This window comes from Herpailurus yagouaroundi, unplaced genomic scaffold (assembly GCF_014898765.1).
Source record: "Herpailurus yagouaroundi ecotype Mexico unplaced genomic scaffold, PumYag 196, whole genome shotgun sequence".
Classification (NCBI taxonomy): domain Eukaryota; kingdom Metazoa; phylum Chordata; class Mammalia; order Carnivora; family Felidae; genus Herpailurus; species Herpailurus yagouaroundi.
The window spans coordinates 15,847,764-15,871,725 of record NW_024412427.1 but is presented as its reverse complement, the minus strand read 5'-3'; the positions used below and the strand labels follow the sequence as shown (position 1 = coordinate 15,871,725).

The following is a 23,962-nucleotide window of genomic DNA, read 5'->3' as shown; positions in this document are numbered from 1 at the left end:
CCAAGAGTGGCTCTCTGGGGCTGGGTGCCACTGCACAGACACACGTCCTTAAGTTTCTGCATCCTTTAGCCCCTGTCTCTTTGCAAACCTGGGATAGAATTCATCACTGGATACCTTTTTAGAATTTGTGCATAACACCGAGGCGAGGCACTGGAGCCAGCCTGCCTTTGCTAACTCTCCCGTGACCCAATTCACTGGCTAAGTCTCGGTTCTCAGATCTGTAAAGTGACGGCAATATTATTAGCCCTTTCCTCAAAGGATTATTGGAAGGAGTAGATCAGCAAATACCTATGAGACGCTTAGAACAGGCTTCCGGCTTCCAGCTTCTGGTCTGGTACAAACGAAGCTTCAAAGTCGCCACTCCATCCTAACGAGTAAAAAGCTGAACAAACCAATTTTTCACGGTGCAAACCACTCCCCGAAATTGGAGACACTGACAGGCGAATAGAGAATCGTAATTTACAGGAGCAGAAACCCACGAATAGCATCTTCTGTAGAGGCCAGTGCCGGGGTAGGGAAACCTGAATGGTTATTGATGAATGGCTAGAGGCTCGGTGTGGACAAGTCTGAGAGTTAAAATCCCCGAGGGGCCCCATCCTAGAGGGCACTCAACACCTCTGTGAGCTTTACCCCCCAGGAAGCTACCAGACTCTCACAGTGAAGATCAGAGAAAAATCTCCTCAGGCTTCAGGAGGGGGAAGGGAAAAGAAACTATTTTGAAATATGCCAGAACATTCTGTTCTTCTTAGCAAGGTCGGCCCCCAGGAGAAACTAACCAGAGCTGGGCTTTTGTCAATGCCTAACTGACCCCGAGGAAGGGAAATACCCAATTTCAGCCCCTTCTAGCCTTCCATGTGGGAGAAGGGAAATACACAACTCCCGCACACCCCTGCCTTTCAGTCCCAACCCCCTATGGAGGAGGGGCAGGGACTGAGAAGCCTATGTAAATTTCACAGGTCAGAGGCACAGACACACTACAAAACAGACCTGACCATAGAACTCTAGAATGCTTCCCCTCCTCCCACACCTGATGACCACATCACTAAAGCTTATTTACAGTAGTTCATCTTACCCAGTGCATCCTGTCTTGCTCTCAAGAAACAAATTTACAAGGCATACTAAAAGGCAAAAACACAGTTTAAAGAGACAGCGCAAGCATCAAAACCAGACTTAGATATAGCAGGGATGTTGGCATGATCAGACCAAGAATTTAAGACAACTGTTAATATGCTCAGAGCACTAATGGATAAAGTAGACGGCATGTAGGAACGGACGAACAATGTAAGCAGAGAGCTGGAAATCCTAAGGAAAAATAAAAAGAGGAATGCAAGAGATCAGAAACACTGTAACAGAAATTAAGAATGTCTTTGATGGGGGGCCCCTGGGTGGCTCAGTCAGTTAAGCATCTGACTTCGGCTTTGATCATGATCTCACGGTTTGTGGGTTCAAGCCCCACATCAGGCTCTGTGCTGACAGCTCAGAGCCTGGAGCCTGCTTTGGATTCTGTCTCCCTCTCTCTTTGCCCCTCCCCTGCTCGCTCCCCCTCCTCTCTCTCTCTCTCTTTCTCTCAAAAAATAGCTAAAATAAACTTTAAAAAAATGTCTCTGATGGGCTTATTAGTAGACTGGACACTGCTGAGGAGACAACTTCTGAGCTTGATATCTCTCAATAGAAACCTCCAAAACTGAAAAGCAAAGAGAAAGAAGGGCTGGGAAAAAAAAAAAAGAAAAAAGAAAAAAAGAAGAACAGAATATGCCAGAACTCGGGGACGACTATATATGATGTAACATCCATGTAATGGGAACACCAGAAGGAAAAGAAAGAGAGAATGGAATAGAAGAGATATTTGAAACAATAATGACTGAGAATTTCCCCCAAATTAATGTCAGACCCCAAACTATGAGCCAGGAAGCACGGAGAACACCAGATAGGATGAATGCCAAAACAAAAACAAAAACAAAAACAAAAATTAAAAAAAACCCACAAAAAACAAAAACAAAAACAAACAACCCCCTCCCCAGCGCCAAAAAAACCCTATATCTACATATATCATTCTCAAACTGCAGAAGATCAAAGAGAGAGAAAAAAATCCTGAAAGAAGCCAGAGGTGGGGCAGAAAAACAAAAACAAAAACAAAAACAAAAACAAAAACAAATCCACCTTCTCTATATAGGAGCAAACATAAAAATTACGTCTGATTTCTCAGAAAACGTGCAAACAAGAAGAGAGTGGAGCTAAATATTTAAAGTGTCAAGAGAAAAAAAAACCCATCAACCTAGAACTGTGAAATTATCCTTCAAAAGTGAGGAGAAATAGCGACTTCCTCAGACAAACAGAAATGAGGGAATTTGTTACCTTGCAAGAAATGCTAAAAGCAGCTCGTTGGAGAGAGGAAAAAATGATCTAGTTCAAGCACTCAGCTCTACATAAAGAAAGGAAAAGCACTGGAGAAGGAATAGGTGAAGGTAAATAAAAACTTATATTTTTTTCTTTTTTATTTTGTTTTTCTTTTCTTTTCTTTTTAATTTTTTTTTTTTTAATGTACATCCAAATTAGTTAGCATCTAGTGCAACAATGATTTTGGGAGTAGATACCTTAGTGCCCCTTACCCATGTAGCCCACCCCCCCTCCTACAACCCCTCCCGAAACCCTCAGTTTGTTCTCCAAATTTATGAGTCTCTTCTGTTTTGTCCCCCCTCCCTGTTTTAAAAAAATTTTTTTTTAATGTTTATTTATTTTTGGCAGAGAGAGAGAAAGAGCATGAGCAGGGGAGGGGCAGAGAGAGAGGGAGACACAGAATCCAAAGCAGGCTCCAGGCTCTGAGCTGTCAGCACAGAGCCCGACTCGGGGCTCGAACTCATGAACCGTGAGATCATGACCTGAGCTGAAGTCAGCGCTTAACCGGCTGAGCCACCCAGGCGCCCCTCCAGACGGATTTTTAATGTCACACCTTAGGAGTGTCACTCCGGGAGAAACCCAAGGATAGGGATCATGCTGTGGTTGATTTTTAATCTCTCTTGACCCCATGCCCAGCAGAAAGCCTGGCACAAAGAAGGTCCCTCCGGAAATGCTTGCTGATAAGATGGCTGTTTGTGGAAAGTAAGGTCTGGGGCAGGCCTCCCAGGGATGGCAAGATACGGATTTCCTTCTTTCTCTCAGAGACCGGAGTAGGTGTCTGTTGATTTCACCCTCTCCTACCTCACTGGGGACTGCTGCAGAATTTCCGAGGAGGAACGGAACACCCCATCTTCAGGCCCAGTGCAGGGCCAAGGCCCCCAGAACGCTTGGAGAGGGTGGCAGAACTTTCGGGAAGAGAGACAAGCCCCTCGTTCTGCAGGGGAAGCCTCTGCTGCGTTTAGACACGGGAACCGGGGTCTGGTGATGGTTCCTTGATGTTGGGAGCAGAGTTGGGCCCGAGTGCTGGTGCCGGCTGCCTCCAGGAAACCGTGGAGGTGGGAAGCTGAACCCGGAGCGGCTTGAGTGGCAGGAGGAGGAGAGAGGCAGCTGGGGCCGGCCAGCTCACCCCTTTTGGTGGATCAAGGAGGTTGCGAGCGTCCCATGGGCCAGGGGACCCCACTAAGGGCAAGTGGGCTCAGGAAAAAGCACAGGGCCTTCAGGTGCAGTTAGAGGTAGTGAGGTAAATCTCTGGGGGCTGGAACTAAGGGCCATGTTGCCCCCATCATGGAACACATAGTGGCGAAGGCCTGCCTTCACACGCTGGCCGACATCAGTGGATCAAGCCATCCGAGGGGAAGGGGGAAGGAAGGAGGAGCAGGTCGGGCCCGAGCCGAGCAGAAGGCAGACGCTTTGAGCTGGACGTTGAGGCAGAAGCTTCTGTTTAGCCCGGACTGGCCGACTCAAGAGAGCACGGTACGATTGCCAAAACGGAATCTGTCAGCACTAGGGACCGGAAAGCTATGGGCTCTGCTTGGGGTCATTTCGAGGGGCAGGGAGACCGAGGAACCACCAAAGCGTGCGCGAAGGCAGAGAAGGTTCCGGCTGAGTTAGCAGTGCTGTGGCCTCCTGGCTGCAGGAGGAGAGGTGCGGCTTTGAGGAGGGAAGAGCCCGGTGTGAGCAGAGGCTGGGCCTCTCCGGGAGTCTCCTCTGCAAAAGGGTTCCAGGGAGGACTTTGAGGTCCCTTCCCACTCGGCCCAGCAGCCACACAGAGAGCACGCAAAGCCTGCCTGGGACAAGGGGCTCCCTCTCCGGGCAACCTCGTCTATTTTTGGACATCCTATTAGAAAGTTTATTCACTGAACAGTGAATAAACAGTGATCTGTCCCACACAAGCCCACACTCCCTTTGGTCACAGGCATGTGGGGAACAAAATGTCCTTGGGTCATCCCTTCTCCAAAAGAACATGGCCGCCGCCCCCTTCCTCCTCCACCACCTTAAGCAAAGCAGCAGTCTAGTACAGCCCGTGCTGTGTTCTTTTTAACTTTTATTTTGAGTGTAAAGATGTGAGTGCCACGACAGTGTGAGTGCGGGACAGTACCTCCCGCGGTGGCGGTGGCCCGAGGGAGGAGCGGGAATGTCCCAACTGCATAGGCTTGGGATCAGCAAACCCCCTGGACTGTCTCCTCCCCCACAGCCATTCAGAGAGTCGCTGGGTCAGATACCACTCTGTCCTGCAGCATTGCTGGCCTTGAGGGCCGAGCAGGGCCACGGGGCTCATGGGAACGTGCAAAAGTGAATGCGTCTCAGGGCGGGAGGTAGCCAGCCCAGCCCGGGAAAGGGGGGGGGGGCGGGGGCGTGCGTGTGCTGGAGGCTGGGGGTCCCGTCCGGGCCGGCTCGGGGGACGTCATGGATTTCCCAGGCTGGACATCATAGGCGGGAGGGCTCACTCCACAGGCGAGCGCCGCCTGCCCCGTGTTACCCAAGTTTGTATGGGGCCCCCTCGCGCCCTTCATTCAGCCACGTCGATGGACAGCATGGCCTTGATCGCAGGGAATTTGTTGCAGGAGAAGTCAGCGAGCAGCTGTTTGGTGCCACTCCGGGTGGGCAGGATCTCAAAACGCACCCGGGACCGCTCCTTGGGGCGCAGGGTCGGCACGCTGGTGGGGAAGTGCACCGTCAGGGTTGATGGCGAGGTTCGCGGACCTCGGGCTAGAGGGGCCCCCTGCAGCCTCAAGTCCTGCGCTGGTGGGGCTCCCTCTGGCTCCCTCCCTGAGTCATGCCCCACCCCCTGCTAGCTTGGGGCCCCTCAGCCGGGGAGGGAGGGAGCCCCATGATCTCCCATATACGGAAAGCCCTTGAGGACCGGCTCCAAGCGCTGGTGATCTGGACTTCCCGGCAGTTCAAGTCTGGTCAACCCCCACACCAGATGCAAACGTGCGTGCCCGCGTGCGGACTCTCCCAGGGGCTGCGGGGAGGCCACCTCCGACCCCCTCCCACTGCCCCACACCGACCCCTCAGGCCCGGCACTCACTCAATCCTGAGGCTTCCCAGCAGCAGGCCGCTGCCCTCCACCATCAGCACGCAGTCCTTCACGGGCTCATCCAGCGGGTTGGAGAAGAGCATCTGGACGTTCACGGGCTGCTGCACCCGGGCCTGGTCCAGCACCTACGAGGAGAAGGGTTGCCGGAGTCAGGACATGGGCTGCTAGCCTCACCTGCCACTTGGTGAGAGCCCACGCAGGCTGGGTGGACAGCTCAGTGACGGGCAGTCACCCCTGCAGGGGCTTCCCAGGAGACTGCTGCCAGGCCCCGTGCTCCCGACGGGACCCCAGGCTCAGAGGGAGAGGCGGCACATTGTAGTGACTGAGAGCACTTTGTCTTCTCTGCCCCTCTTCCTGGTCGTGCTGGGAAGGGCAGCCCTGCTTCCCAGGACGGCCCCGTTCCACGTGGGCTGCTCAGAGGGCAGGGGACTGTTTCATTCTGAACTCAGAACTTTCCTGGGGCGCCTGGGTGACTCGGTCGGTTAAGCGTCCCCCAGTCTTGGTTTCAGCTCCGGTCGCGATCTCACAGTTCGTGAGTTCAAGCCCCACGTCGGGTTCCGCGCTGACGGTATGGAGCCTGCTTGGGATTCTCTCTCCCGCTCTCTCTGCCCCTCCCGCACTTGTGCGTGAGTTCGAGCCCCGCGTGGGGCTCTGTGCTGAGCTCCAGCTCAGAGCCTGGAGGCTGCCTTGGATTCTGTGTCTCCCTGTCTCTCCGTGCCCCTCCCCCACTCACACTCTGTCTCTCTCTCGCTCTCAAAAAATAAATAAACATTAAAAAAAAAAAAAAAAAAAAGGATAAAGAAAAGCAGTATTTTCTTTGAAGCTTCCACTCACCGGTCTTTTTCTTCCCTTCCAGCCTGGAAGCCCCCTCCCTGGGAGGCCCGAGCCCCCTCAGACCCCCACTCAGAGCCTCATGCTCCTCTCCCCAGGACATGGCATTGGGCCCCTCAATTCAGGCCACTCTCTGATGACACCCCGGTCTGTCGATGTCCTTTGAAACTTCTGGAGCCAAAGTTTTCCCTGTGTGTCATGTGTGGTCTGGACGGGGCTCCCGCCCCGCACTGTCCTTGGCCAGAGAAGCCTCGGGTTCCCATCAGGAAAGCAACCTGGACTATTTGTTTGCTGTCGAAGAGAGAGCTGTGCTTCTGTCCCTCCCCTGCCTTCCAAAGAAGGAGCCAGATGAGCTCATGGATACGTAAACACTGACGTAGTGTTCACCCTGATACTCGGTTTTCGTGTTATTTTGTTCTTTTTGCATTATTGCTGCTTACCACCCTATCCCGTTGACCCAAGTCTGTATGTGCACCCAAAAGGGAGGCTAAGAGCCACCAGAAATCTGAATCTGATTATCAGTGGTTCACGGGCCAACGTGAGGGACATCACCCTTTGGGACAAAGTTCAGATTTCGTGGTCTGATTCCACAGTATAACGTCCTCGACGCTTGCTGCGAATCCGTGCTGGATTAGAGAATGTGACTTCATCCGAATTGTTACCTTTTCATACAGATTGCCCTCACGGGTTTAAAAATCCGCACCCTGCTCTGAGTGAGCTGCGCACGGATTCTTTCAAACCAAGGTAAGAGTGCGTGGTGCTCTGCAGGTTGATGTCAAGGCGAGATTGTTAGGAGCAAATTCGCACAGAGATGTCCGAAAGAAGAGAGATCAGATGCCCTTTTGAAAGATTAAGTAAGGGAGTTCTTGGTGGCACATTTCCAGCCTATTTGTATTCTGACCTCCTTTCTAAAGATATTATAGTCTCTTCAAAGACAAAGGCCACGCGATGTGGAAACCCAAAAGCGACAGTGTTGCACAACAGTGTTGAATAAATGGGAAAAGATAAAGCTACAGGGGCGCCTGGGTGGCTCCGGTGGTTGAGTGTCTGACTTTGGCTCAGGTCATGATCTCACGGTTCTTAAGTTCGAGCCCCGCGTTGGGCTCTGTGCTGAGCCTGGAGCCTGCTTCCGATTCTGTTTCTCTCTCTTTCTCTCTCTGCCTCTCCCCTGCTCATGCTCTGCCTCTCTGTCTCTCAAAAATAAATGAGCTTTAAAAATGAAAAAAAATAAATAAACATTAAAAAATTAAAAAAAAAGATAAAGCTATAAGAATATTTGACGATACTGGATAAAGGAGTATAATGGGGGGAAATTACCTTCACTTAAACACTGATCATTTTAACACAGAATGTTTTCATAACTGAACCAGCTGCTACCCAGCGTCCCCTCCCAGCTTCGGCTGTCCATCACGTCCACGGAGAGGATGCGCGGTTCTTGGAAATGCCTTGGGAAGCAGGAGAGGCTTTGGCACATAGGGGACAAGCACCGGCTGACGACGAGGACGCGTGGGTGGGGAAGAAGTCAAGCCAGAAGCCAAGTGCCCTGCTCTGCTCATGATTATTTTACAAAATCTGATTAGCTTCTAAGATGTGGCAGCAGGGGAGCCAGTGATGGGCCCAGAGCAGGGGCAGCGCCTCCCCGGGGGGAGTTTACAGACGGGTAGGAGAACGGAGCCAAGATCAAAGTGCACAAATACAGGTATAACTCCAACTAGAACAGATGCCATAAAGTAAGAGCACAGAAGGCTCTCGGGGACGTATAACTGGAGACCGAGCCTTATTTGGCGGGGCGGGGAGGGGGCGCGTCAGGAAACGCTTGTCTGGGGAAATGGCCCCTGCAAGGGAGGTATTTTATTATAGAGATGACATAGAACAATGGAGCCACAGAGATCAAGGGACTTAACTCGGGGTGGCTGCTGGTAAATGGTGGGGCCTGGATACAAGGTCAGGCCCAAGGGCTGAACGGCTGCCCCTCTCTGCTTTCCCCTAAACTCCCTGGCCAGGACACGGGCTGCCCTTCTGAAGTGGGGGACCACTGCCCGCTCTGAAGCACGGTCTAGACGATGCTCTGCAAACGTGGCCAGCGGCTAGACTGTGGGCTAGACCCACCCCTTGTGAGTCTCTGTGATTCTGGAGCCTGGCCCCGCCCGGAACACGGCAGGTGCTCAGAGCTGAGGAACCCCTCCAGCGGCTTCTCAGCTGAGGCCCCCAGTGCATCTGGAACCTGATCCGAAGAAGCCCAGGGGCAAATGTGCTTGTTTATTACCAGAAACAAGGATTCCGGTCTGAGCGGGAGCTCTGGGCCATCCACTTGGCGGAGGCTGGACCTAGGTCCCTGACCCTCTCAGCGGGGAGGGAGCTGCTTTGCGTTTTGGGGGTATTGGTAGGGCTGGGCTGGCTGGGGAGGCGCCCATTCACCGCCCCCCCCCTTACCTCCAGGGTCAGGCTGGGGTTGTCCAGGATGATGTCCCTTTCTACCACCACCTCTGCCTCGTCGGAGACCTGGCACACGGCGGTGGTCCGGATCATGTTGTCTGCCTTCAGGTACTTCTCGTACTGAGCGTACGTGATCTTCACGGGATGCTGTATTTCTGGAAGGAGAAGCCGGGGAGGGCAGAGTGAGAGAGAGTGGGGTGGACTTCTGGAACCTTCAGAGCTGATGATACCAAGCCAAGGCTGCGGGAGCCGGCCGGGAATGTCTGCAGCCCGGGGCTTGACTGAGCCCTCCCTGCTGGGCCGGGTGGGAAACAGGCCCCTGTTCTGTGCAGACTCTAGAGCCGAGGCTGGGGAGGGACCAGGACTCCGGCTGGCTGGGCAGCTTCCCAGGAGGATGGGTTGGATGGGCTGGAGACACTTCCCTTCCTGGAACATGTCAGAGGGCAGGGAAGAATACAAATGTTAGCCGATTGCCTAACGATGACGACAATGGCGATGACAACAAAATCTTAACTAGGAAGGGAAGCCAGGGATCGGCTGAAGAAATCGAATAGCCTGGGATTCTATTGCGACAGGCCCCCGAGCCACCTCGCCACCGCTGGTCTCTCCTGCTTCCGAGTCCCCCCCCCACACCAGGCGGACGCGGCTTCGGAAGCGCTCCCCCCACCCACCCCCTCCAAAATCGTGTTCCTCCTCTCCCATGCCACTTCAAAAAGCTCCTTGCTGGCTCAGAAACGAACAGATGATCATAAGGGGGAAAGAATAGGAAAAATGAGGTAAAAACAGAGCGGAAGGCAAACCATAAGTGACTGTCAAACACAGAGAACAAAGTGAGGGTTGATGGGGAGGGGTGGGGGAAACGGGGGATGGGCACTGAGGAGGGCACTTGTTGGGATGGGCACTGGGTGTTGTATGGAAGTGATGAATCATGGGAATCCACTCCCAAAGCCAAGGGCACCCTGCATACACTGCATGTTAGCTAACGTGACGATAAATCAAACAGAAAAGAAAAGAAATAACGTTCCGATGCGTCAGTGTGGCCCTGCATCACCGAGCCCAGCTCACCTCCCCCTTGAAAGAGCCCTCAGTGATTCTCATTGTTCCTTTGACCACACAGACACATGGTGGCCAAACCACAAGGTTCCTTCGGGTAGAAATGCCTCCCCCAGCTTCTGTCCATTCACCTGGCTTTTCCCAAGTCTCAGGGCCCCTCTCCCTCCTCTGTGGTCCAGGCCATTCCCGCCTCTCTCCCAGGGGTCATGCTGGGTGGCCCGGGGTGCCCCGGCACCCCTATGCCCTTTGAGAGGGAAGCTGCCTCGGCTGTTCGCGCTGGAGGAATGTCCGAGGCCTGCCTCGACTGTACGGATGGATGTGCAGAGTGAGTTCTTGTTGTTTCAGCCCTTTCTCTCACGTGAATTCTTTCTGGTCCACAAAAATAGCTCTCCCCTAGAGCTTTGAAGGGAGACAGCAGCCCGGTGGTTGCTTCTGGAGGGGGGAAGATTTCTGCTGAAATTCTGCCAGAAAACAGGTTGCTAGGGCTGCAGCCTCCTGACAGGTGTAACGCATCTCAGTGTCCCTACAGACAGAGCTCTTCTTTCAAGACGGGCTGTATAATGAATCAGTTTTTATTATGGGAAGCAAATAGCCACCCCACCCTTGTTAATCTGCTTTGTAAGCCCCAACTTTTCATAACAGCTTGGCGGATTTTGCCAACGTGGGCACGCCTGCGTTCTAATCCTCTCAGAGCGCCGGGCCTTTTTCTGCTCCGCCTTGCTCCTTTCCCATCTGCGCTACCCAGGACCGGGGAGTTTCTGCTCCTCCCGGATTCTCTGGCCTCCAAGAACACCCATCACTGCCGAGGGAAATCAGGGAAATCGGGAAGCTTCCCCCGTGGCTGCGGTGTGGGAAGGAACATTGGACAAGGGTTTAAGACCCTGCTCTGTATTGCGACCCGTCCGGGGGCAAATCTGAAAAGTGATTCGTTGTGGGGTGGGGGTGGGGGTGAGGCGTGTGGGAGGGGTAGGCAGACATATAATCTAGAAAATGGGGGGTGGGCCTGGATTTAGCATCAGGACGCCCAGGGCTGAGACCCCCGTACTGCCGCTAGCTGTGACGCGTAAGCTCTTAAAGCAAGGTCACGGTGTCTCCAAGCCTCGGTTTCTGCCTCTGGGAAAAGGGATACTGAAATCTGCCCGTTTCAGAAGAAGCTCTGAAGATGCGAAGATGCGAAGAAGCTCTCTCTGCACACTGAGCGAAGTGCGTGTACCTGCAAGGGACGTCGCGGTGTGGCTATTAACTGCTAAAGCCTCCTTCCTTCCTCCCCCCCGGGGTGTGGAAGGATTTGGGTTGGCACCGCCCTGACCTGCACTGTTCTCACTGTGACAGCTTTCAAAACTTCAAAACCCAAGGCTTAACCACAGCGACCATGGGCTGCTGCTCTCTTAGTCAGCTGAATCCGTTCCAACAGGAACCCTCCAACCCCAAAAGAACACGAGCCGCCTTGGATGCATGGCGTCCCCACAAACCACAGGGCGAGTTACCTTCTTCGGGATCCAGGGATATTGTGACAGAGTCCTTCCACACTTCGTGTACCAGTGTGCCGTTGTAGACGATGGTCCAGGCCGTCATGTTCACGGTCACCGTCTTCATGTCGCTCGTCAGGTTTTTGAGTATCAGGGCCATGTTCACTTCTTTGCCCACCTCCAGGATGCCAGTGACCTTGAACTTCCCAGAGATGCTGGGCTCCCTCCCCTCTCTTTCCAAGTGTCTCGCAGACGTGGCACCAAAAGCCATGCGGGGTTTAAGTTTCCCCAAAGCCTTCTCAAACACTTGTCTCTCCTCGCTGGAACCTGTGTGGTTGGAAAAGAGGGAAACATCTCAGGGAGGGGGTGGAGCCTGGACAAAGGACAGCGCTCTACCTGGAAAGGCAGCCTGGGACTAACTGGCTTGGCCCACTGAGCCACGATTCTCATCGAAGCAAGTGGCCACGCTCTCGGGGCCTCCACTTCATCCTCCTTAACGCGAGGCTCACAGACCCACCAGTCTGTGGCGCTTTCCCTTTCAGTGGGGAAAGCTTTAGCAACACCTGCACCAAGTTACCATCTGGCTTGATATTTTGCTCAGCTTTATCAGTGTAGATTTCGTGCCCCTTTTCTTTGTTTTATTTATTTATGTTTGGATAAAAGGTCCCTGGCGAGAACAAGCAGGTACTTTGAAAATACGTGACGGGGACACTCGTGTGGCTCAGTTGGCTAAGCGTCCGACTCTTGATTTTGGCTGAGGTCGTGATCTCAAGGCTCGTGAGTTCGAACCACACGCCAGGCTCTGCAAGGACAGCAACAGAGCCTGCTTGGGATCCTCTCTCTCTGCCCCTTCCCCTCTCACGCTCGCTCTCGCGCTCTCTCACTCCAAATGAAGAAAGGAGCTTTTAAAACAGAAAAAGTAAGAAAAACGGAGTCAAAAAAGGTTAGAGGGAGTTCATAAGCAAAAAGAGGGGAAAAAAGGTTATGATTTAGAATTGGCTTCATTAAAAAAAAAAAATTTTTTTTTTTTCCAAACCACTTTACCGTGTTATTCTGCTTTGTTTCCAGAGGTACTTTGGGGTCAAAGAATGGCACTTCTGTCCATGTCAAAAAAGAACTTCCCGTGATTGGTTTGGTTCCGTGTTACGACTAGTTTAAATTGTCGAGAGAGTCCAGGTTTTAAAACCCCAAGGATGGATTTTCTGACTCCGACTCAGATTGTGAACACGGCTAAATGGGACGGTAGAGATGTCCCCTGGAGAATGGCCATGGTGACCCTCAAGGTCATGGCTCTTGGGCATTAAGGTGAGTAGCCACCTCCACGCCTCTGGCTCAATGGTGGCCACACAGTTCACATAAGGCTCCCTGCCTTGACCTGAAGATAGACCCAAGATCAAGGAGAAGGTGCACTGACCCTCCAGGAATGTGGACAGACATACACAAGGAAGGATTCCCATGTTTGTATCTGCAGACCATACTTAACGGCCCCCGTCTTCCCCAACCAACTTGTGACATTTTTAAGACACCAGATGACTTATCGTAAGCACTTTACAACTTAGCGAGGCCTTTCCCGTAAGTTACATGTAACAACTGGCTGAGACCTCAGAGGCCAACCCATCCAAGGCCATCGTGTTAAAAGGAAGGCCTTAAGAGAAGACGCGACCGATCCAAGCAACTGGTCTAATCATGGGGTTAGAAGCAGAGAAGAAGGCCAGTCCCCACGTGTCTATACCCGTAGTCCAAGGTTCCCCCCGAACATCCTACTGAAAAGGAGACAGGCAGCCGGATTACCCAAGCCGAAAGCTCCTGGTGGGCTGGGTTCTTTCTGGTGCCTTCCCATCTTCTAGCAGAGTTGTAAGTCCACACCCAGGGCTGGTGTCTGTGCAGGGAGCTGAGCCTTCTGTCCCCAGGACCTCAAAGCAGGCGTGTTTGCACAACGAGGCGCAGAGCCCAGATACCTATATAGGTCACCTGCTGAGCTTACTCAAGACTCAGCTTCCTGCTACTGTCTTCTCCCTTGGTGTTGACGTTGCGCAAATGCTTAGCAACCCATTTTATGAGCTTTTCCTCCCCGGGGGCCCTCGGAGACAGGCCGGCCGGCCAGCATCATTAGGTAAGGAGAACCGGGGACAACAGTCATCAGCTCTGCTGTCACGCAGAGGCTGGGGCACTGTCCTGCATGGACTCACCCCAACCTGGCCACGGCCCAGCCCTTCTCCATTGGTGAGGAGGTTTGGCTGGGACAGGCAGAGCCCCTCAGTAAGCAGAATCAAGGTGTGACAGCAAGTTAAGGAAATCCACAGGACATATGTCCAAGGGAGAAGTACCCTTCAAAAGGCACCTTGGGAGGTCATCATTTCAGTGCAGCGACAGAAGTCCAAGTTGATAAAAATCACCACTATTTAATACATCCTCACTGTGCCAGGCACTGCTCTTGGCCCTTCCTGTGCACAAGCTCATTTACTCATTTATTTCTTTTTTAACGTTTATTTATTATTGGGAGACAGAGAGAGCATGAGCAGGGGAGGGGCAGAGAGAGGAGGAGACACAGAATCCGAAGCAGGCTCCAGGCTCCGAGCCGTCAGCCCAGAGCCCGACGCGGGGCTCGGACTCACAAACCGCGAGATCGTGACCTGAGCCGAAGTCGGCTGCTCAACCGACGACGGAGCCACCCAGGCGCCCCTGCACAAGCTCATTTAAATCCTACTGAAGACAGGCATTGCTGTTCTCATGTTACCGGGGATCAGAGAGCCTAAGACTCCTGCGTGAGGTCTCCTGGTTATAGATGTATGACGGGAACCGACCTCCTGCCCCCCGGCCCCTACCCTTGTTTCTACGTCATGACAGTGTTGAAAATTCTTCGGCATCTCCCTTCCCCCTGGCCTGTGAGCTCAGGGAGGGCAGGGCCCCGGTCCGCTGTGTCGCTCATTCCCTCCCCGGAGCCGATCACGCAGCAGGCACCAGCTGGGTCTCAGTCCATGTTTATTGACTGAGAGAAGGGCTGTCTGGTCCCAGCCCTGGGGATGGCCTGCAGAGGCAGCTTGGGGACCAAACTGAGGCTACCGATCTCATTACCCTAGGCCTATGCTTCCAAATGCCCATAAATACCACTACCCGGGCAGGTTCCCTGCCCTCCGCCACCAGACTTGGAGTCAGACCCCGTCTCCCGTGCTCAGCTTTCCTCTTTTGTCAGCTGCAGCCGACACCAACAGCCAGCATTTGTGAGAGTTTTGGGCTTCACTCCAGGGCGTGCTCTGGGTCCCTTTAGGGGAGCACCGAGGCAGGGACCCACATCTTCGGGGGCTTTGCCCATTTCGGAGTCCGGATAGTGTTTCCTGCCTGTGTTTCTTGGAGGCTAGCAATTTCTCCTAAAGTCCCCAGGGCAGCCTCCCACGGGAGTCGTGTTTCTCCCCGTGATGTCCCATCGCAGGGTTGTCACCCCAGTTGCGGGAAAGGGACGCGGCCGGATGTCCCATCGCAGGGCTGTCACCCCAGTTGCGGGAAAGGGACGCGGCCGGAGAGGAGCCGCACTGCCAGCTGCCAGGCCCCGCGGCAACATTCCCCGGGCGCCGCGTCTGCCTGTGACGGTTCCGTCCCCACTGGAAACAGTCGGAGGAACTGGGCGTCAGGCGCCAGGGAGCAGTCCTCCCATTCAGGCCGAACGGGCTGAGAGCGCAGGAGGAGGAGGAGGAGGAGGAATTCTCTCCCTCCTCCGCCCTCAAAGCCGTCTTCCCACCGCCCAGCCCTGGGCGGCGCAACCCCCAGGGGCCGTGCCCCCTTCCTACCTTCTGGATACTTGTACTTCTCCGTGATGTCCATGCGGGAGTTGCTGCCCACGGCCTTGGTGCTGATGTACCTGCCGATGCTGCGGGCGTCTGTGGAATTCCGCTTCTGGGTGTTGTTGCGGGCGTCGTGGATCCAGGTGATGCGGTCGGCGTTCACCTCCGCGAAGACGAAGGGCATGTCGAAGTCCAGGTTCACGTCACCCTCTCGCACGGCGGTCACCGAAGCGGGGCCGCACTGGAACACCCCTGGTGGCCCAGGTGTAGAGATTGGATGCGTGCCAAAGCCAGGCCAGGCGGGCGAGAGCCCCCACCCCGGGGAGGCCGCCCACGGCGACGCAGCTTCTCTGCCTCTACCCCCTGAGACTCCTTCGGCCCCGGCTGCCTGCCCCACTCCCTTGGCCCTCGGCACGGGCCCTCCCGGGGGTGCTGTTATCTGCTGCGGCGACACCCCGCTCAGACGGCACTTCTGCAACCCGCTGGCCGCCCCGGGGGCTGTCTCCTAAAGAGGAAAATCTTGCCGCCTTGTGCCCTTTTCTACCTTCCCAAATCCCCACCCCCTATTCCCAGAAGAATACCCTAAACCCAGCCCACAGGGGTCTTGCTCCTCGGAGCTTCCAAGCCCTGCCTGTCCCCTCGCGCCTCCGGCACTCGGCCGAGGTGGATCAGATAGGTAGAGACAGGTGTAGATGTGGATACCCAGGATACAGTTTCATGCGACACTCAACATGAACGTAGCCTGTGACACACGGCCCGCGGGTCACAAGCGGGAAGACAAAAACTTCCTGGAGAGTCTGGGGCCCGAGCTGCAAAGGGAGAGGCCGGAAGTGGGAGCCGAAGCCCTGGGCACCGGGACAGGGAGGGGGCCAGCCTGCATGAGGAGAGCCTGGCTTGGCAGAGGGGCACCGTGGAGGGGACAGAGGCGCTGGGGGCCCTGATCACGGAGGTCTCCAGCTGAGCGGGGGACTCTGGGTGAAATCCCTGGGCAACAGGGGACCGGAAGGTTTCTGCGCTGGGAGGGACAGGCTCCTCGAGGTAGTGTGGGGAAATCCCTGTTGGCAGAGCGTGGTGTCTTCCCCTTGTCGCCTGGCACGTGCCAGGGCTTCCACAGCAGTGACAACAGTCGCGTGGGCGCAGGGAAGCCACTCGTCCAAGTAGCAGCCTGAGCCAAGGAAAATTAGGATGGGAAACCCATGCTGAAAATATTTTGTCTTCGTTCCATCGAGCCTTCCTGACATCGAGCCTTCCTTTCCTTCCATCGAGCCCTCGGGTGGCTTTCCTGAGCCGCGTCCACTGCTGGGCAGAATTGAGAGGCCGGGACATAGGGCGAAACCCAGAGGAGGGGGCGGTAAGCAGGGCTGCTGGAGGGTTACCTTGGCTCCTCTCCTGGGGGGTGGCGTCCAGGACCTGCCATCCACTGTACGAGGGGCCCAGGTCAGTCCGCACAAACCAGCCTTCGTTCCAGACGTGGAAATTCCTGCGGACAGAACCACAGATTGCAGAGCTGGCCAAAGGCCACGCAGCAGGAGGCGGCAAAATACCACGCCTCTGCCTGACAGTGCGGCGCCCCTTAGTCACCGAGCGAGTTTCCCCTGCGCCAGCTACTGTGCTAAACCTCGCCGAGCACCTAAGTCCTCACAGCGCTAGGAAACAGCGCCTTAATGCCGATCTCATAAGAAGGAGAAACTGAGGCTCGGGGAAGTTAAGCAGCTTCCAACGGTACGGTCAGAGTTTGGATGCAGGCACCCCAACCCCCAAACCTGGGTCCTCGACCACGATGCCCTACTGCCTTTCTGAGGAGCAGAATGGCCCCCGGTGGGAGCGAGCATCCAAGCAGGGAAACCCACACAGCTTTTTTCCTGCGTGTCCTGCTGGGAAACACGTCTGTATCTCACGCCAGCTGAAAATAAATGGGGCTGCAGCAAGAGTGACAGGTCTGGCTAAGAGCCACGTGCTTCTGGGCTGAGGTCTGGCTGCAGAATGACACACGCCAGCGCAAAGATGTTCTTCGTCAACCGCGTCACCTCGTCTCCCAATCTGCGGGGCTCAGTCGCGTCTCCAGGGATAGCCAATTAGCCGATGTCTCCGTCATCCCACCTGGTGGTTCTGCCCTCTCCTGTCCTCTCTACGCCCACTGCAACTACATTAGCCTTGGCTTTGGCAGCTTTGATCCAACTAGAAGAAACTGTACATCGGACACGAATCCAACTTCCACTCGACTTGGAAACACAGCGTTTTATACTCGTGAGGTGGAGAGAGTTTGAAGCCGAGTGCCCACTCAGAAACCATAAAGGAAAAAGATCGATACATTTGACTAGGCAAAGATATTAAACTTGCATATACCAGCCAAGCAAGCAAAGCGTAGTTCCATTTCCCGTATGGAAGAGGAAGCTCCTTGTACGTGGTCCCTTCCGCAGGTAACAATAAACTCAGAAAAGGAAAGCAAAACAAAACAAGCCCCCCCCCCCCAACAAAAAGAAAATAAAAACCAAAAAAACTAGACAACTACCTGAGCGTGAACAAAACAGAAGGATTTTGGAAAGGAGTCTGAACTTGGAGGAAGGAGCCAGCATGGGGCAAATTGCACTTTGGGTGACTTTGCCCTGAGTCAGACCACATCTGGGGCGAGGCGCGGGGCAGTAAAAACTTCAACGGGTAGCCCACATGGTTCTGACCCGAGGAGCCAAGAAGCAGCCTGGGTCAACCAGGGCCACTAGACAGTGAGGGGGAAGCCCTGGAGGGAAGGAGTCAGAGAAAGAAAATCCCAGATATGTATATAAACTCTGCCCAAGCCTCTGGGCGACTCTGACCCATGCATGTATACAGCAGACGGCAAGCAGTCGGCTAAAGATAAAAGAAATGAGCTGAGATTCGAGTTGTTTCCTGCCATAGGGTGAGACGAGGTTTGCAGTTTGGACCCAGCCCAGGCAGGCTGCTGAAATAAAATAATAGAATCCAGACATACTCAATGCCCGGGATGCAGTCCCAGATGACTCAACATAGGAAGAACCAGAAAAACATGACCCATTCTTCAAGGGAAAAGGCAACAACAGAGAGTAACCTTAAACCAATATAGACGTGGGAATTATTGGACAAGGGCTTTAAAGCAGCTCTCGGGACGAGGCTCAGTGAAATACGGGGAAACATGGCAATAGCAAGTGAAAAGAGAACTTTTAGCCGAGCAAGAGAAACTATTTGAAAGAAAAAAAAAAAAAAAAGAAAAGAACCAAATGGAAATTCTCAACGGAAAAAAGACGAATATCTTAAATTAAACCATTCAATGGATGAGCTTATTTGTGGAATTGAGAGGCCAGAGGAAAAGTTCTGTAAACTTGAAGATAGACCAGTGGAAATTGTCCAAGCTGAAGAAGAAAGAGAAAAGTGGTTGAAAAAAGATCAATAAAATAGGGAAAAAATATATAACATATACATAGACAGAGATTGACTATAATTAATATTATGAAGTACTTATACATCAGTAAGAAAAACACAAGAGGACGGGTCAAACACACCAAGAAAGGACAATGAGCAGGCAATTTGGGTAAGAAATACAAACGATTAGGGCACCTGGGTGGCTCAGTTGGTTAAGCGTCCAACTCTTGGTTTCAGCTCAGGACACGATCTCAGTGTCCACCTCGGGCTCTCTGCTGTCCTCGCGGAGCCCGCTTCAGATCCTCTGTCCCCTCCCCCACCCCCGACCTTCCCCTGCTCATGTGCTCTCTCTCAAAAATAAAAAAATAAAAACTTAAAAGTTAAAAAAATAAAATAAAAACTGTCAAGTAAACATATTTAAAAAAAAAAAGAAATACAAACGATCACTGAACATATGGTTACCCTAGCGTATGTTTAATCCCATGACCAAGGAAAGAAAATTAAAGTGACAAAGAGATACCATCACACCCATGCACGGAAAGAAGACAGGTCCAGGATGATGCATGTGGTTGTGTGATGCTTGTTTCCAGATGTAGGAACATAGGCACTGTCAGAGCTCAATGGTGGGAGTTTTTATTTTTTTTTATTTTTTTTTAATTTTTTTTTTCAACGTTTTTTATTTATTTTTGGGACAGAGAGAGACAGAGCATGAACGGGGGAGGCGCAGAGAGAGAGGGAGACACAGAATCGGAAACAGGCTCCAGGTTCCGAGCCATCAGCCCAGGGCCTGACGCGGGGCTCGAACTCACGGACCGCGAGATCGTGACCTGGCTGAAGTCGGACGCTTAACCGACTGCGCCACCCAGGCGCCCCTCAATGGTGGGAGAGTTTAAATTGGGGTGACATGTATGGAGGGCCATTGGGTAATGGGTACGAAAGACCTTTAAAAATCTACATACCCACTGAGCTGGTAATTCCACTTCTAGGGATTTCTTCTATAAAATAATTCACACGGGCTCACATAGGTACACGTGGAAAGGCGCTCACCGTGGCATTGTTTGCAATAGCAAAAACAATGGAGGAGAAATTCGTCAGGAGGGAAATTGCCAGCGAAATTGCGGCACAGCCATGCACCAGAATATCAGAAAACCGTCGAAAAGAATGAGCAAAATCAAGGTAGCATTTACGTGGAAAGATGTCTAAAATATATCAAGTAAGAAATGGTGCATGGTCCCTGATTTTTAACCACCACACGATCCTATCTGTCTCTCTAAATTTTTACTTATTAAAAAATTTTAAGAGGGGCGCCTGGGTGGCGCAGTCGGTTGAGCGTCCGACTTCAGCCAGGTCACGATCTCGCGGTCCGTGAGTTCGAGCCCCGCGTCAGGCTCTGGGCTGATGGCTGGCAGCCCGGAGCCTGTTTCCGATTCTGTGTCTCCCTCTCTCTCTGCCCCTCCCCCGTTCATGCTCCGTCTCTCTCTGTCCCCCAAAAAATGAATAAACGTTGAAAAAAAAAATTAAAAAAAAATTTTTAAGAAAAGAAAATGCAACAAAAAGAAAAGAAAGAGAAAAGAAAAGAGAAGAGAAGAAAAGAAAAGCCAAGAAAAAAGAAAAAGGGGCACCTGAGTGGCTCAGTCGGTTAAGTGCCTGACTTCAGCTCAGGTCACGATCTCATGGTCCGTGGGTTCGAGCCCTGCTTCAGGCTCTGTGCTGACAGCTCAGAGCCTCGACCCTGCTTTGGATTCTGTGTCTCCCTCTCTCTCTGCCTCTCCCCAGCTCTCTCTCTCTCTCTCAAATATAAAATGAAACATAAACAAATTTAAATTTTTATTGATTGACATAGAAAGATATAAAAAATTATAAAATAGACAGTTTAACTTGATCCTGTTTGGGTCATGAAAACCACCACACATCCATCTAATGTGTGTGAATAGAAACAGGACGAAGGGTCTGGGAGAATCCATCTCAAAATGTTATTAGTGTTTTTCTTTGGGAAGTAATTTTGCGCATTACTTATTTACTTCTTTGTTATTATTTTATAATCGGGAAAAATTTGTTTTCATGTTGCATGTTTGGAAGAGGCTTCCTGTGGGGCCAGACGGGAATCTGTGTATGCTAGGCAGCTACCGGAGGAGTTAGAAGCACCCCGTCAGTACTTATGGGGTGCCACATGACCGTGCTAGTCCTGCAAGGAACGAGGGGAGATATAAAAAGTCAGCTCCAACACAAGGCAGAAGGGGATAAGGCCATAAGAGGTGAATAAACAGACGAGTAAGAATAATACCAAGCAAGGATACGAGTGAAGAAAAACAACACTCTAATTCACGACTGCAGTGACCATAGGTCATCACAATCTTTCTGGAAGGCAACAGTAGTAGATGTCAGAAGCCTTAAAAATGTTCCTTCCCTTTAATCCAGGACATGCCATGTCTAAGAATCTTTCTTACAGGACTAATCACAGATTGTGTTCAAGATTTATATCTGAGAACGTCCATTCCTGTGTTATTTATAACAGGGAAATAGATAGGTAACCTAGGGAATAGGGATTATAGTAATAGCAAAGGTAGGAAAAGAAATAATGGTTCAACCATACAGTGGAATTTGACACACTCAAAACCTTATTTTTGGAGACTATTTAAAGACATAGGGAAAATGCTCATCATATAATGTTTGGGCGAAAGCACAGGACTTTAAAACAAACAAACAGGGGGCGCCTGGGTGGCTCCGGCGGTTGAGCATCCGACTTCGGCTCAGGTCACGATCTCACAGTTCGTGAGTTCGAGCCCCCGCGTCGGGCTCTGTGCTGACAGCTCGGAGCCTGGAACCTGCTTCGGATTCTGTGTCTCCCTCTCTCTCTCTGCCCCTCCCCCACTAGTGCTCTGTCTCTCTCTCTCTTCCTATCAAAAGTAAATACATGTAAACAAATAAAATAGGAAACAAACAAAACAGCAAGGTTCGTTCCCAGGTGCGGAAAAAAGGAGGATGCACCTGTGATACGCTCCGTCTTGTGCCCTGCCTCGTAAAATGTATAATCCCAATTCCATAAACAACTGATGGAGGAAAGATTGGGTGGAAAACGATCAACTACTCAAAGTATGTGAACAATGGGACTACATTTTACGAGGCAGGGCACAAGACGGAGCGTATCACAGGTGCATCCTCCTTTTTTCCGCACCTGGGAACGAACCTCGCTGTTTTGTTTGTTTCCTATTTTATTTGTTTACATGTATTTACTTTTGATAGGAAGAGAGAGAGAGACAGAGCACTAGTGGGGGAGGGGCAGGGTCATCATAGAAAGGATTGCTAGGAAGGTCCACAAGTCTTTTGGAACGGGCCTCCAAGATCAGTGAGAGTTCGCCCGGGGAGAAAGCAGGGGGTGTGAGGTGATCAAGGGACGGGACAGGGATGGAAAAGCAGTAGGGAACACCAAGTTTCGCCTTCGTCTACTTCCTGGCAGAGAACCCTAGGGGAAGGGCGGGTTTGTATCAAAAATCGATAAGTCGCTGGATTTTAATATTTATTTGCAGGGCGGGAATGTAAGAGCAGATAACAGATTACATCCTGGTCCCTCCCTCATTTGGAAGCCAGGACTTTACGCGCGATTATTTGGGATGCATGTGCCTGTCTCTCGAGGGGTTTCAGGAGGAGGCGGGGGGGGGGGGGGCTCAAGAAAAAGACACACTGCAGGTGTTAGAACTACCTGAGGCGTTTACTAAAAGATGCGAATTCCCCTATCTACCCCCACCCCCCCACCTAAGTCGGTTCTAATATAATCTTGGAAGTTTGTAAACCATTGCCTTAGAGACGGCATCTGCCCTCTGCTGAATTCATGGGGTCAGGAGACCCCATCTAGAAAGGAACCCCCAAAGCCCTCTCCCTTCCTCTGGTAGACTCCCATTTGTCCTCAAAGCAGTCCAGACCCAACGTCTTCCAAAAAGTCTTTTCCTGATGCGGGGAGCCAGTGCCGGCCGCACGTCTGGGCTATCTCTGAATCTCGCTCAGGATGCGGTTATTTGGGCTTTTCTCCTCCACACCTGCCAGTCTCCTTACGCAGCCGCGAGCTCCTCTGGCCCAGTGCCTGCGTCTCGCTCCTCTTGGGGCCCTGGGCCCCGGGCAGGGCCTGGCACGGGGTACGCACTTCATCGTGTTTTCTGGGGCCCGGGCCATTCTGGGAGCCTTGGTTGCCTCGCCGCAAGTGTGAGCGAGGCGCGTTGGGGCGGCCGCGTGTTAGTGGAGGCCGGTAGCCATGGAGAGATTGCATCACGAGCCAGCTAACAGGCTGAGGTGTGGTTGCCAACAGCTCTGCCCCAGAACTGGGCAACTCTACCTCCCTGTGACCGGGCAGGGCGGGCCCCACGTGCCTTCTATCTCAGAGCTATATAAAGTCTGCAAGCAGAGTCAGGTCTGTGACTCCAGAAATTGGGGAATCGAGTCAGGCGAATAAAGAAAACAGGCCAGAGATGTCAAGGGAACGATAACCTTGGCCGTACTTGTTCCAAATCTTTTGCTTAGCGTTCAGTGACAGAACAAGGCCCCACAGGCCTCCTCTGCAGTGGCTCGGAAAGGAACCGAATGAAAGAAGCTTCTCAAACTAAGCTCCCTGCCCCCACCCCCAGAGGAGCCTGATTCTCGAGAACGAATACTCCAGAACCCTGTCCCTCTTAAGCCGAACCACTGGCATGAGCAGCATGGCTTGGGAGAAAACCTACCCCACTGGATGCAGTTAATGTGATTTGAAGAAAGATCTGGAAGAAATTGCTGAGGTCCCCCGGCCTAGCCCTTCGTTTTGCAGATGGGAAACTGAGGCACAAAAAAGTTAAGGAACCTATGTAAAGTCATACACTTTAATTTAGAGAGCCTGAATGTCTCTCTTACTTCTCTCCGGACCTTTGTTTTCTCATGTACGGAATCAGCAGGTCCCTCCCCAAGATCCTTCCAGTCTCCTAAGGTTCTCTGACTCGGGAGAGTCCCGTTGACAGGGATCTGTGTTCCACCCCTCACTTGGACCCGAATTCACAGTTTGACTTTGGGCAAGCCATTTCCCCTCACTGAGCCCATGAGATAGGGTTTGGTCTTTTTAAAAGATGTGTATTTTTTAATTTTGAGACAGAGAGAGAGAGGGAGAGAGAGAGCGCGCACCAGCGGGAGAGGGGCAGAGAGAGAGGGAAAGAATCTCAAGCAGGCCCCTGGTTATCAGCGCCGAGCCCGACTCAGGGCTCGATCTCACCAACCGAACCTCGAGATCCTGACCTGAGCCGAGATCGAGAGTCAGACACTTAGCTGACTGAGTCACCCAGGTGCCCCGAGAGAGAGAGCGTCCAGTCTCCCAGAGTAGGGCCATCTGCCACCTAAGTGTGAATCAAAGAACCCGGCCCCTCCATCTGCACGGGTTGGACGGCACCCAACCTCACCGCAGCCCTGCTTGGCATCCAGCCAAACCGGGAAAATCTCAGAGTCAGCTGGGTTCGATTGCTCAAGGTAACATTAATCAGGAGTAATAACAATGTTCTCTGGCATGTCTCTGGTACCAAGTTGCCTGGGTTCCAAATCCCACCTCCACCGTTTGCTGGTTATGTATGTGC

At 52.5% G+C, this 23,962-nt stretch overlaps 1 protein-coding gene across 1 annotated transcript in view; it reads right to left on the bottom strand.

Annotated features, from left to right (window-relative positions):
• Positions 1 to 4,424: 4,424 nt before the first annotated feature.
• Positions 4,425 to 23,962, bottom strand: part of TGM3 (transglutaminase 3) — a 39,650-nt gene continuing 20,112 nt past the window's right edge. Inside the window, exons 8-13 of the mRNA XM_040447491.1 lie at positions 16,382 to 16,485; positions 15,012 to 15,257; positions 11,245 to 11,553; positions 8,702 to 8,859; positions 5,429 to 5,562; positions 4,425 to 5,054 (exon numbers count right to left, since the gene is read on the bottom strand). Coding sequence (XP_040303425.1) covers positions 4,907 to 5,054; positions 5,429 to 5,562; positions 8,702 to 8,859; positions 11,245 to 11,553; positions 15,012 to 15,257; positions 16,382 to 16,485 — 1,099 coding nt within the window. The 3' untranslated portion in view covers positions 4,425 to 4,906. The remainder of the gene's footprint in view (positions 5,055 to 5,428; positions 5,563 to 8,701; positions 8,860 to 11,244; positions 11,554 to 15,011; positions 15,258 to 16,381; positions 16,486 to 23,962) is intronic.